Source organism: Rhincodon typus, chromosome 2, assembly GCF_021869965.1.
Source record: "Rhincodon typus isolate 14 chromosome 2, sRhiTyp1.1, whole genome shotgun sequence".
NCBI classification, from domain to species: domain Eukaryota; kingdom Metazoa; phylum Chordata; class Chondrichthyes; order Orectolobiformes; family Rhincodontidae; genus Rhincodon; species Rhincodon typus.
The window spans coordinates 61,750,107-61,765,241 of NC_063333.1; the positions used below are offsets into that span (position 1 = coordinate 61,750,107).

General features: G+C 42.4%; 1 protein-coding gene across 1 annotated transcript in view; it reads right to left on the reverse strand.

The window, feature by feature from the left end:
- The window catches only part of LOC109932581 (polycystic kidney disease protein 1-like 1), a 161,792-nt gene that overhangs the window by 3,210 nt on the left and 143,447 nt on the right, over positions 1-15,135 (reverse strand). Inside the window, exons 47-49 of the mRNA XM_048608159.1 lie at positions 13,628-13,792; positions 3,509-3,670; positions 2,691-2,839 (exon numbers count right to left, since the gene is read on the reverse strand). Coding sequence (XP_048464116.1) covers positions 2,691-2,839; positions 3,509-3,670; positions 13,628-13,792 — 476 coding nt within the window. The remainder of the gene's footprint in view (positions 1-2,690; positions 2,840-3,508; positions 3,671-13,627; positions 13,793-15,135) is intronic.

A 15,135-nucleotide genomic window follows, 5' to 3' on the forward strand; every position in this document is an offset into this window, starting at 1 on the left:
AAAATTCAGCCCTGGGAAAGGGTGAGGCGGTGGTTCAAGACAGAATTCAACTGATCGAGCCAATTCTACTCTGTAGACGGTGTTCCACCTCTCTCCATGTACTAGCTGCAACTTACACAGTCTGATTTAGGGTCAAAGGACAGGAACTCCAAATCTGAGAAGGGACAAATTGCCTTCTGTACAACAAAGTAGTGCAATGAGCTGTGCTTTAATCCAAAAATGGAACTGGGAGATCTCAAGGTGCATTATACTCAGCACCAGTTCAATGTGAGGTAGCACATTTTCGTAGGAAGAATAGGAGGTCACCTATAACTTGGAAATGCAACGTTAGGTGGGAATGTGAAACAATGGAATCTTGAAATACAAATACAGCAATCACCAAAGGTTGTACAACAGGTCAGCAAGGACATTATCAACAGCAACACAAGCAATTGGCTTTCCTGCCAACGGCACAGATTTGCAAAGTAGAGAGGTTACATTAAACCTGTATCAAATCTTCGTTTGACTATACTGCATGCAGTTCTTTGCAGTTCAAAAAAGGATACAGACTGAAGCAGGTTCCAAGAAGCAATACAAGGGTGATAGTACCATAAAGCAAAGGACTAACAAGCCTAACCTTGACCTTTTTTCAAGAGAAATTTAAAACTGATCTTCAAACTCATTGACGGTTTTGATAAAGAGGTTATAGAGAGACTATTTCCTCCTTAGAATAACTAAGCACCATAAATATAATATAGACGCCAAAGAAAAATACTCAATATGGAATTTGAAGGAACCTTCTTCACCCAAAGAATTTTGAGAATGTGAAACCCACTACCAAAGGGAGTGATGGAAACATAAAATATTTAAGGAGAAACTAGAGAAACATGAGAAGGACATGGAAATAGAGGTTTACAAAAGCAGGTATAGGTGAGAAAAGATGGTAGGAGGCTTGAGTGGAACATAAATACCTTTGAAACAGGCCATTTGGTCTAACCAGTTCACGTACCATATATTTTCTGTTCTGGCATTTAATAATCTTTTCCATTGTTATAAATAAAATTAAATACCAGAACCTGCAAATAATGGGGGCTATATGGGTAATCTTATTCAAACATTAAAGATTTTCAAGGGGTTTAACGTGGTAGAAACTGAGAGATTATTTCCAGTTGTTCTACTTTCACATATCCCTATGGGAATCTCAAAACTGAGGACACAAAATAGATGAAGTCAAAAGTCACACGACACCAAGTAATAGTCTAACAGGTTTATTTGAAATCACAAACTTTCAGAGCTCCGCCTGACGAAGAAGCAGCGTCCGAAAGCTTGTGATTTCAAACAAACCTATTGGACTATAACCCAGTATCGTGTGACTTCCAACCTTATCCACCCCAGTCCAACACTGGCACCTCCGCATCACAATACAAATGAGGAAACATTTCACAATTCTCTACCACAGACGGGTGGATGCACCAGCATGGAGTATACTCCAATCTGAGCCAAGTCTTTCAGAGGAACAATGAGGTGTGGACTCTCTCAATGGGTTTGGTGTCTTCCCAGATCAGCATTCTCCATTTTCATTGGTCACAAACCAGGAACTCCCATGTGGCAGCAGGGATGTCTGACCTATACAGGGATCTTTTGAGGAAATCCCTAAATTGTTTCCTTTATCCTCCGAGGAGTCTCCTGCTGCAACCAGGCTCTGAGTACAGCAGTTCTTTTGGGAGTTTAGAATCAGCAATATGAACCATACATCCTGCCCCAGAGGAGCTGTTTCTGAGTGATTTCCACCATGAGGCTGGCCAAGTTAGCTTGGAACAGGATACTGCTGTTTAAACAACTTGCAAGCACTAGGTTGGAAATAAGCAAAGAACTAAATCCAAGGCCTCAGACCAGTAATATAATTTTCAGGGTGGTGAAGAATCAAAGGAGCTCCTGGATAATTCGGAAGCCAATTTCCTCTCCCCAACCCACCTCTACTCAGGAGTTGCTGGCAAACCCATCACGGAAGAAAACTATTCAAGTAGCATCACTTCTAGCCATGCTATACAAACTACAGTCAATTCCCCCAGAACAGGTGATGCTTTGATGCTGCATAATCTTTGTTGCTACCATTGAAGAACAGGTTCAGCTGCTAGCACTGCAGCCAAAAGTACTATCTGCTCCATTTTCCCCTCAAAAGGTCTTTCTGTAATTGTTGCCACAAGAGAGACCTATCAGGAAGGAAGAACCAGCAAAAATCTCTCCAAGCAAACATTAAAAATGACGTGAGGCAAGAACAGCAAAAGCCAATTATTGAGATGAAAATCTACAACCCTTCCAATGTATCAGAATACACAAAATCTAGGCGGGCACCATTGGAATCCAGCCTGACATTGGAATATCCATATAACTATGTAAGAGCCTTGTCTGCCCTTAATCCGGCAATTAGTATAACAGTCCCAGAATGAAGGATCCCTACATTTCCCACATATATGGCCCTCAAGAGGGCCCAGCATGGGTGGGTGACAGTAATCTATCTGTGTTCACCAACACTGGAAGTGGAGATAACCTGGGTTCTGGACCAGAACCATCATCCAGATCAACAAAACAAAGGTCAATGTTTAAAAGTATTTATTTTCATGTCACATAAGGCATATGTCAGCATCCAGGGGAATGTACATGCCCCTTTCCCCTCCCAACCCAGCCCCACGTTACAATTAATCCTTTACCGTAAAGTCTTGAAATCTGTGATGTCTGAATCAGAATGGCGCTCCCTTCCTGGTAGCAAAAGTTCATAAAACTGCAGATTATTTCTAAACAGTTCTTCTTCAAGTTTGTAAATTTTATGTTCCAAATGATTTTCATAAAAAGTGTGATTCTATTAAAAAAAAACAGATGATTAAATACTTCCAAACATTAATTTGGATTTACAATCATCACTCATGTAAATTTCTCAATAATGTAAGTTGGCATTACAATATGATGTGATCGAACATAAATTTATAATCAGCCTAAGAGTGGTCAAAGGTCTGCTCATAATCAGTCACTTGAAACCCACAACTCACGTCAAATTGCTGCCTTTCTTCCTTTTATGGAATATGCTTATTCCAACCAAGGAATCACAGAAACCAACTCATGTTTTTCACACTTCTGCTACCTGAAATTTAAATACCAAAACATATATTTCCCGCTGTTATCAGACATTTGAATGGACCTCTTTAATGCTAATGTTGACCTTTCTCTGCTCCTTCTCGGCAGCTGTAAACATTGTGTCCTGCACTCTGTTCTGCTCCCCTGATGCACTTGTATAGTAGGATTTGCCTGTAAAGCAGATATGACAACACTTTCCTCTGTACATCAGTACACGTGACAGTAATAAATCAAATAAAATCAAATATTGCGGTAAACTTTCTTAATTATTTCAGACTAGTCAAATATGGAAAGAATACTTAACATTGGTCTTAAGAAACTAAGACCAGTGGAGAGATGCAAAATGGACACAAGAGTCACAATTCCTTTCATCACATTTGAATATTAGTCATCTAACCTCAGATCGCTGGTTGTAGTAATAGCCACGATTCAATCCATATGGGCTGTCCTCCAAAAGATGTGGTTTTGCTGGGAGAGAGTGGTGGAGGCTGTTTGAGAGCGCATTCAGTCGGAACAACAATTCATCCAGCAAGTTTTCAAACTCATCTAAGTAAAAGTTCTGTTAGAAAACAATGAATGTATTAAATACTTGTATTCTAGAGATAACAGTCCCTTTATTATATTATTATTTAATCATTTTTTTTCTGAGCTGTGTAAATAAAACCATTAAGATTCTCATCCATACTTTCAAATCCATGCACAGCCTTAATCCACGTTCCTTCTTCGATCTCCTCAAACACCATCCCTGAGCAAATAAAATAAAGAACGGCAGATGCTGGAGATCTGAAACAAAAACAGAAATTGCCAGAGAAACCCAGCATGTCTGGCAGCATTTGTGGGAAGAAAACAGAATTAACATTTTGAGTCTGGTGACTGTTCAACATAACTGATAGAAGGTCAGAAAAAGTGCCTATGCCTCTATGGCTCAACATCAAGTTCAATAACTTTACAGCCTGATTCCATCCTTTCATGTTTTTTACCACCTCCACAGCTGGGCCTGTTATGACATGGCTTGCTTTTAGCATAGCCAACCCATTCACACCCACTCTAGGCCTATTATCACACGACATGGGTTGCATTCAGCGCAACCTAACCATTTTTTCTGAAGAACGGTCTAGGCCCGAAACATCAGCCTTCCTGCTCCTCTGATGCTGCTTGGCCTGCTGTGTTCATCCAGCTCTACACCTTGTTATCTCATTTTCTCCTACTCTCAGCTCTTATTATGACTCATTCAGCTTCTCTTTCATCCTGGCCTATTATCAACAATCCCCTCATTTGCCTATCCCTTTCATATCTCTCTCTCTCAGCTCAGATTCCACCTATCTGCTCACCTCTCCTCCCACCACACACATGCCTCCCAACCGCATCTTCAACATAAATATTAATTCTTTCTAGCTGTTATCAGTTCTGCTGAAAAGTCACCAGACTCGAAATGTTAACTTTGCTTTCTCCCCGGTGCCGGATGCTGCCAGACCAATTGTACTTCGCTAGCAATTTCTGTTTTTGTTCCAGATCTCAGAGTGATTGTCTTTTTTTCCCTAACAATTCTAGTTTACATTTAGTCTGCTGTACCATTTCTTACAAAACCTGTGAAGGTTGATACATCTTGCACCTTCAAAAATCTTCTAAAACCAATTTCAAAGCATGTTCAGCCATCTCTCCATTAACGTTCCTAATTCTAAATTATTTTTAAAAGTTGATGCAATAGCCATTTGGTAGTATGGAACTTGAGTATTGCTGAAACTAAAGACATTTTGTTGAAGATTTTGAGATAACAGTGTGGATCTGGAGGAACACAGCAGGCCAGGCAGCATCAAAGAAGCAGGAAAGTTGACGTTTCTGAAGAAGGGTCTTCTTCTGAAGAAGAGTCCTGACCCGAAACGTCAGCTTTCCTGCTCCTCTGATGCTACCTGGCCTCCTGTGTTCCTCCAGCTCCACGCTGTGTTATCTCAGACTCCAGCATCGGCAGTTCTTACTATCTCTTGTTGAAGATTTTGTCTTGTTCACCAGGACATTTCCTAAATTTCAGAACTTGGATTATGCCTGAAAACAACGAACGTACAGGGCTATAGGCAACGAGCAAAGGATTAGGAAAAATTAGTGGCTCAAAGAATGATTTGGTCCAAGTGGGTTCCAGTCCATGGGCTCTGAAACTTGCGCTGGAGAAAGTTGATGCATTCCTACTGGCACAATCTACAACTAAATCATGCTGGGATAAGTGTTCTAGTGTGCAGCCTAACTGGGGCAGGAGAGAAGATTTAAAAGTAAACAGTGAGGGTAAGGGATTAATTTTGGGAAGACTTTAAAAGACATTTGGACAGGTCTATGAATAGGAAAGGTTTAGAGGGATATGGGCCAAGTACAGGCAAACGGGGATAGCAGGAACTGCAGATGCTGGAGAATCTGAGATAACAAGGTGTAGAGCTGGATGAACACAGCAGGCCAAGCAGCATCAGAGGAGCAGGAAGGGTCTAGGCCCGAAACGTCAGCCTTCCTGCTCCTCTGATGCTGCTTGGCCTGCTGTGTTCATCCAGCTGTACACCTTGTCATCTATAGGCAAACGGGACTAGTTTAGTCTGGGAAACTTGGTCGGAATGAATGAGTGGCACCAAACGGGACTGTTTCTGTGCTGTATCACTCTATGATTCTAAGGCTTGTCAGCAGTAAAAACAAGGCTAGAACTAAAGGAATTAGTACCGGCAAAGATAAACAGACCATGACATGAAGGGATAGAAAGTACAAATCTCCAATTAAATCAGTAGATAAGAAGTTATAAAAATAATAAAAGCACAAAACTGAAGGTTCAAAATCTGAATGCACTTGACAATTGAAGCAAAACAGAGTAATGGATACCCAAATAGATTTGACAGCCATGAAAAGACATGGTTGCAGGATAAAATAGATTGAGATGGGATATTGACAGGTACATGACATTTAGGAAGGACATGAAGTAATGCAAAAGTGGAGGGGAAGCTCTGTTAATTAATCATGGTATTAGCACAATACAGAGGGATAAGCAATGTTCAGGAAAACAGGATGTAAAACTAATTTGGGTCAAGACGAGAGATAAGTCAAGAAATTACTTATGGGAGTGGTGTAAAGAAACCTAACAGTAACTAACAGTAGGATGGAATATAAAGGAATAATATGAGCTTGTCAGAAAGGTAGCGCAATAATCATTGGGGGATTTTACTTTACATATAAAAAAGGAAACCCAGGTAATAAATTAACCAAATGTTTTCAGGAATGTTGTTTGGGTCAGCATGTTCTGAAGTCAACCAGATAATAAGCTAGAATAGAAAAACAGGTCAGAATGAATTAATTACTCCATAATTAAGGAACACCTAGGCAGCAGAGACAATGATTTTATTGCATTTTACATTCATTTTAAGGAAGAGTGGGTCTAAGACTAGTATTTTAAACTTAAATAAGGGCCATTATATGGGTACGAAAGCAGATTTGGCTAAACTGAGCTGGTAACTTGATTAAGGGGGAGTCAATATAAATGGACTATTGATATTTAAGTGGATATTTCAGAACACACAGAATAGCTACATTTCAATGAAAAAGAAACATACTAACAGCCAATCCAATCATCCATGATTTTAAAAAAATGTCAAAGATAGTATCAAACCTAGTGAAAAAGTATGTAATTGTACAAAGGTGGCTGGCAGTTTAGAAGATTCAACAGAATTTTTATTTAAAGCAGTGAATAATCAACACAGTAATAAAGAGTAAAAAAATTAGAGTGATGAGATAAAGCTAGCAGATAGTGAAAATGTCTGTAGATTATTATAGAGGAAAAGAATTAACAAATTCATCTTTGGTCTTACAGAAAGTGAGACTGAAGAATTAATAATGGAAAATTAAAGAGGTGGCAAATAAACTAAAAGTCTTCAATCTTTACTACAGAGTTATGAGTAATATTCTGGAAATAGCCTTAAATCAGGAAATGGAAGGAAGGGAAGAACTCAAGAAGATCATGGTCACCAGGGAAGTGTTATTCAGTAAATTGTTGGAGCAGAAGGCTGTGGTGATTCTGAGGTCCCTGATTGAGGTTGTTAATTTGGTCCAATCAGGGAACTTTGGCTGACAAGTAAGAACAGCAGTGTCAGAGGTTCTGTCCCCTCTGAGAGCTGGCTCTGTGGAAGCAGGATCAGGACTTTCCACATAAATAAAGGGTGACTTGGTGACAGGATACTGGCCTTTGTGGAATTATTTCAGTGGTGATGAGAGAAAAGCACATTCCTGAAGAAATTCACTCGCAACAGGCCTCTTTGAGTTCCTTGGACTCCATAGAATTCCAAAGAATCCCTACAGTGTGGACGCAGGCCATTTGGCCCAACATGTCAACACCAACTCTCCAAAGAGCATCCCACCCAGGCCTATCCCCTACCCTATCCTGAATTTCCCATGGCTGACCCACCTACACCCCTGAACACTATGGGTAATTTAGCATGGTCAATCCACCTAACATGCATATCTTTGGACTGTGGGAGGAAACCAGAGCACCTAATGGAAACACACGCAGACACAGGGAGAATATGCAAACTCCACACAGACAGTCGCCCGAGGGTGGAATCGAACCCAGGTCCCTAGCACTGTGAGGCAGCAGTGCTAACCACTGAGCCAATGTGCGTAAGCATTTCTGCATCAGAGGTTCTGTTCACTGTGAGAGCTGGCTCTCAGAGAGCTGGATCAGTGTCAAGGATTTTCCACGTGTAAATAAAGGATGACCTGGTGATGGGATACCAGCCTCTGTGGAGTTATTTCAAGGGTTGACAAGTCACCAGGTGCTAATCAACTTGATCCTGGGTCTTAAAAGAACTGGCTAGTGAGATAGTTAGTGCTTTGGTTCTAACTTTCCAGTTCAGAGAAAGTTAAATTCAAGTGGAAAATAGAGAATTTAATTCCTTTATTCAAAAAGGGAAAGAAAGCAGGAAACCCTAGGCTAGTTAGCTGAATATATGTCATAGGGAAAATGTAACTGAAGACAGTTTATTAAAGCTTTTATTAAAGACTTTACTGCAGGCCAATAAGATAAACTTCAGGTAATCAGAGTTAACAAGGTTTTGAAAGGGAGGCCCGGCGGTGGGCTTTTCTGTATGGGGAATGCAAGTGTATAGGGACTGGATGTCCATGGTAAAGATGAGGTGTTGGGGACCAGGGAATTGGAAGTTCTGGAGGAGGTGGAGGGCGTGGGTGGTGTCACTGACATAGGTAGGGAGTTCCTGGACCAAGGGGGAGTAAATGGAGTCCAGATAGTTGGAGATCAGTTCGGTGGGGCAGGAGCAGGCGGAGACAATGGGTCGACCAGGGCATTCAGGTTTGTGGATTTTGGGAAGGAGATAGAAGCGGGCAGTGCGGGGTTGGGGAACGATGAGGTTGGAGGCCGTGGGTGGGAGGTCACCTGAGGTGATGAGGTTGTGGATGGTTTGGGAGATGATGGTTTGGTGCTCAGGGGTGGGGTCATGATCAAGGGGGTGGTAGGAGGAGGTGTCGGAGAGTTGGCGTCTGGCTTTTTTTCTGTATGGGGAATGCAGGTGTAGACGGACTGGACGTCCATGGTAAAGGCCTAAAGGCCCTCCGCTTCTTCCTGTCCCGCAGGCCCGACCAGTCCCCCTCCACTGACACCCTCATCCGCTTAGCCGAACTCGTCCTCACCCTCAACAACTTCTCCTTCAATTCCTCCCACTTCCTACAGACAAAGGGGGTGGCCATGGGTACCCGCATGGGCCCAAGCTACGCCTGCCTCTTTGTAGGTTACGTGGAACAATCCCTCTTCCGTACCTACACTGGCCCTAAACCCCACCTCTTCCTCCGTTATATTGATGACTGTATCGGCGCCGCCTCGTGCTCCCACGAGGAGCTCGAACAGTTCATCCATTTCACCAACACCTTCCACCCCAACCTTAAGTTTACCTGGACCATCTCTAATACCTCTCTCCCCTTCCTGGACCTCTCGGCAACCATCTCCATCTCGGGCAACCACCTAGAAACCGATATTCATTTCAAGCCCACCGACTCCCACAGCTACCTAGAATACTCCTCCTCCCACTCACCTTCCTGCAAAAATGCTATCCCCTATTCCCAATTCCTTCGCCTCCGCTGCATCTGCTCCCAGGATGAGGCATTCCACTCCCGTTCTTCTCAGTTGTCCTCGTTTTTCAAGGACTGTGACATCCCCCCGTCAGTGGTCGAGAACGCCCTCAACCGTGTCTCCCACATCTCCCGCAACTCATCCCTCACACCCCGTCCACGCAATAAGAACCAAAAAAGAATCCTCCTCGTCCTCACGTACCACCCCACCAACCTCCGGATCCAACACATCATCCTCCGACACTTCTGCCATCTGCAATCCGACCCCACCACCAAAGACATCTTTCCCTCCCCACCCTTATCTGCTTTCCGGAGGGACCACTCTCTCCGTGACTCCCTTGTCCGCTCCACACTCTCCTCCAGCCTCACCACACCCGGCACTTTTCCCTGCAACCGCAGGAAGTGCTACACCTGCCCCCATACCTCCTCCCTCACCCCCATCCCAGGCCCCAAGAAGACTTTCCACATCAAGCAGATGTTCACCTGCACATCTGCCAATGTGGTATACTGCATCCGCTGTACCCGGTGTGGCTTCCTCTACATTGGGGAAACCAAGCGGAGGCTCGGGGACCGCTTTGCAGAACACTTACGCTCGGTTCGCAATAAACAACTGCACCTCCCAGTCGCGAACCATTTCAACTCCCCCTCCCATTCCTCAGACAAGATGTCCATCCTGGGCCTCCTGCAGTGCCACAACGATGCCACCCAAAGGTTGCAAGAACAGCAACTCATATTCCGCTTGGGAATCCTGCAGCCCAATGGTATCAATGTGGATTTCACAAGCTTCAAAATCTCCCCTCCCCCTACCACATCCCAAAACCAGTCCAGCTCGTCCCCGCCTCCCTAACCTGTTCTTCCTCCCACCTATCCCCTCCTCCCACCTCAAGCCGCACCCCCATCTCCTACCGACTAACCTCATCCCGCCCCCTTGACCTGTCCGTCCTCCCTGGACTGACCTATCCCCTCCCTAACTCCCCACCTACACTCATCTTTACTGGCTCCATCCCCGCCTCTTCGACCTGTTTGTTTCCTCTCCACCTATCCTCTCCTCTATTTCTCTTCTATCCGCCTCCCACTCTCTCCCTATTTATTTCAGAACCCCCTTCGCCTCCCCCTTTTCTGATGAAGGGTCTAGGCCCGAAACGTCAGCCTCTCTGCTCCTATGATGCTGCTTGGCCTGCTGTGTTCATCCAGCCCTGCACCTTGTTGTCTCTTTTTTGAAAGGTAGATCATGTTTAACAAATTAATTGGAGTTGTTTGTGGAAGGAACATGTGCTGAGAATAAAAGGAAACTTGTGGAGCTACTGAACATGGATTTGCAGAAGGTATTTGATAATGTGTAACTTCAAAAAGTTCCTACAGAAATTCAAAACTCAGTGTAGGGTGTAATGTAGTTTGATAGATTGAAGATTGTATGGTTAATAAGAAACAGGGAGTAGGCATGGTGTCATTTTCTTGTTGGAAAGATGAAACTAGCGATGTCCCACAGGGATCAGTGCTGAGGCCCAACATTTTTCAATTTATATCAACAAGGCGCAAGTGGAAAAGACGTAGGAGAATCTAGGGTCACTCACTTAAGACAGAAAGAAGGAGAATTGGTTTCTCACAAGTCTTTGGGTTGCAAGTCTTTGGAACTTTCTTCCTCAGCTATGGTTGTACTGCACGGTGGAACAGGCTTGAAGGATCAAGTGATCTACTTCTGCTCCTAATGTGTATATTCATATGATCTGCTGTTTCAAAAGAGCTAGCACAGACATGATGGGCTGAAAAGCCTCTTTTGTGCTGAATCAAAGATTTTCATAAATATATTTTGGCTTTGACTTTAGTTACGCAAATTACAACTCAACTGCAAGGTATTATACATGTCAGAATTGATTCTTTCCTGTCTCGTTAAAAAAGCAGACATTTTTTGATCCTTTTGAAAATATTTAACAGATGAGTGTGTTAAACTTTTCCTAAACTTGACTGCATTATTTTCACTGCAGCAGGAAAAGAATCATTTCCTTTTCCAGCACACAAGAATGACCTTACATATGCAAAATAAATGAACATCAAAGTGTTGTCATTATTCTGAAGTCATATTGGACCACATAGCAATTTGAAAACAATATCTCTTTTGACACCATAAGTTCCATTGCTGTTGATCAAGTACAATACAAGTATGTTTTTTCAGAATTATTTCAGAGCACATTTACAATGGAAGTCTTCATCTGTGCCCAATTCTAGTCAAGGCCCAACTGCTCTCTCAATTCTGCAAATGCTTAGAATTTATGCAGTGAAAATACACTCATTTAAATGTGCTGTCTCATCATCTAGCAGAATCTTTCAGTCCAGGATACACAAGGTGCATCAAGTCATTAAGAGAAATCCCACATCAGAACCAGAGCAATATGAAAGAATTCTTGTCTCAATTTTCAGCCTCTAAACATCTTGCAGTGGAATATTGGCATAACAACAATAGTGCTTGTGAAAAGAATGATACCAATGAGACACTGGAAAAGGGAAATGGCTCTTGTTTACATTGGTGTTAACACATTTGAAGGAAACAAAATGAGATAAACTTGGCTACGTAACAAGAAACAGAGCCATGTTGTGGAATAGAATACTGCTGTGGGAAGATCATGTCTATAACCTGATCAAGTGTATCCCAGGACATTGTGGGAAGTTAGGAAAAAAATTGTGGGGCCCCTGGCAGAAATATTTGCCACATCTTTAACCACAGGTAATGGGCTGGAAGACTGGAGGGTGGCTAATGTTGTGCCTTTATTTAAGAAAGGCTGTAGGGAGAAACCTGGGACTATCCACCTGTAAGCCTGACATCAGTGATGAGTAAGTTGTTGGACGTGATTCTGAAAGAGAGGATTTACATGCATTTGGAGAGGCAATGACTGATTAGCGATAGTCGGCATGGTTTTGTGCAAGGGAGATAGTATCTCACAAACTTGATTGAGGTTTTTTTTGAGGAAGTAACCAAAAAGATTAATGAGAACAGAGCTAAGACATTGTTTATGTGGACTTCAGTAAAGCCTTCGACAAGGTTTTGTATGATAGACTAATTAGTAAAATTAGATCATGTGGGATTCAGGATGAGCTTGCCTATTGGATACAAAATTTGCATGTTGGGAGGAGACAGAGGGTGTTGGAGGGATGTTTTTTGGACTGGAGGCCAGTGACCAGCCATGTTCCATGGTAATTAGTACTGAAAACAATGTGGATGAGAATATAGGAGGCATGGTTCATATGTGTGCAGATAACAACAAAATTGGTTGTATAACGGACAGTGAAGAAAGTTATCTACGATTACAAAAAGACCTTGGTCAATTGGGTCAACGGGTGACGAGTGGCAGATGGAGTTTTTAATTTGGATAAAAACGTGGTATTGCATTTTGGTAAAACAAACAAGGAATATTTTTAAGGTGAGAGCTGAAAGTTATAAAAAGAACATGGGGGCAACAATTTTTTGAACACAGAAAGTGGTTCGTGTGTGGAATTTACTGCCAGAGGAAGTGGTGAATGCAGATACAGTTACAATATTTAAAAGACATTTTGGTAAGTACATGAATAGGAAAAGTTTGGAGGGATATGGGTCAAGTGTAGGCAGGTGGGACTAATTTAGTTTGGGAACATGGTCGGCATGGACTAATTGGACCGAAGGGTCTGCCTCCGTGCTGTATGACTCTATGAACCAGATCCTGGGCAAGGTTGCCCAAAATGTTATGCATCCAGACAGGAAATCCCAAACAGTTAACCTCCCAGTTGAGGAGGGATAAACTGGCTCCCTTTCTTTCACTCAAACACTCCCTTAGTTGGTTGCAACAAGGTTAATTTAAAAATGATCCCTTTCCTTGTGGATGTCATATTTTAAGCGATGAGAATGTGCTGGAGGTATTGAAGTAAGCTTAGACAGGTGCAGGGAGAAAGAGATTGGGGATGGTAAGATAATTCGAAAGTGAAAATTGGAGGCATATAAGAGCAACCAAAGATGAAAGCATCAAGGCTATGTGGTATGGAGAAATGAAGACAGGATCTTCCCTTTGGTAGATGACTCAGAAGATAAGTATTCAAGAAAGAAAGGAATAACTTAGATTCCAATTTTACTCCATTCGTTCCTGTCCCATTTGCTTTCCTTCTGTTTCCAAGATGAAACTTCATTTCACTTCTGAAGACTCCTGTATTTATCATATTTTACCTTTTACCACCATCAACAGCGAAAATGGCAGGTAGTTTACTGCCGACATTTCACCAGCACTACATAGAACCAGAGCAGTTCTAAAGCTTGACCCAAAATCTTCATGTGGACAAAATGGCTATGGGATTACGAAGACAAATATACATCCTATCACTGCAGGCTACAGTGAACCAGAGCTTCAGGCTGATACTGTGGTATATTCTGAGTACAATGTATTTAGAGCTTTACATTTCCTTGAGTTGGATAATGGTCTGCTTCTCTGCTTCTGTTCCTTCCTGTGAAAGTCATTATCTTCTCTCGAGTGTAAACTGCAAATTCAGTGAATGTCACCAGGTGTTTACTTCGTGATGACTTCTTTGCCTCTTCTGCCACTGAGGTGAAAATCCCTATGATCTGAAGCAGAGAAATGTGATTACAATAAACCTGCAATAAAGCTATCATCACCAAATACCAGATCTTCACCTGGCATTGCTCACTTTGAGCTCAGGGTTCAACATACCAGTGCTATGGAAATCAGTACTGCAAGTGAAACAGATTTACAGGGATCAGGAACACTCTGGACTCCATTTTATTCAGTTGCAGTCTCAGGATCTTGGAGTGAATGGAGGTAGACAGAATTTTTACCCATTGTAGGAACAGCAATATAATTCCAAGTCAGGATGGTGTGTAGCTTGGAGAAGATCTTGCAGGTAGCATAATTTTAATGTCAAGCTGTTCCAGTACAGCTACAACACTAGCATCTACCCAAAAATGAGAAAAATCACCCAACTATGTCCTGTACACAAAAAAAAAGACAAATCCAACTCCACCAATTACTCCCCGATCAGACTACTCTCGATCATCAGTAAGATGATGGAAGGTGTAATCAAGAGTACTATTAATCAACACTTGCTTACCAATAAACAGTTTCAGTTTTGATTCCACCAGGGCCACTCAATACCTCACCTCATTAGGAGTCTTTACTCAAGTATGGACAATCCAAGCTGAGCTCCACAGGAGAGATGACAGTGACTACCTTTGACATCAAGGTGACATTTGACTGACTGCAGCGTTAAGGAGGCCTAGCAAGATTGGAGTCAAAAGGAATCAGGAAGAAAACTCTCCACTGTTTGGAATCATTCCTCACATGATACCAGGTTCTAGTCCAACAGGTTTATTTGAAATCACAAGCTTTCGAAGCGCAGCCCCTTCTTCAGGCGCAGAGAGAGGACAGCACACAGACACAGTGTTTATAGACAGAGGGATGAAGCGCAGAGAGATCAAAGGATCATACAACTGGTGTGAGTAGAGGTTTTTTTTAATTCATTCACCGGGTGAGGGCATCACTGGCCAGGCAGCAATCAGCAATGGATTTATGGTCATCGTTAGACTCTTAATTCCAGATATATATTGAATTCAATTTCTACCATCTGCCGTGGCAAGTGATCAAACCTAAAATGGCTGGCTGACTGCCTCCTGTCGAATCTTTAATCATTCATCCATTCCTGCATTCTAGAAATTGCAGAAGCAGGATATGGAGAACTCTGTTAGAAAGGGGATGTGAGTTTCGACTGATTAAGACGCAAAGTCCAGAATCTGTTTCAAGTCACTGCCCTCAGATAACTAAAGGTTTCATCAGTGTCTGCCTAACTTTGCAAACTTCAATCAGGCAGAGTAATAGGAATACACAAAAGGTGATATCTCAGGTCAGAAACTGAACTGTAGTTGTGAGGCCTTATTTAGAACCTGTCTCAGAA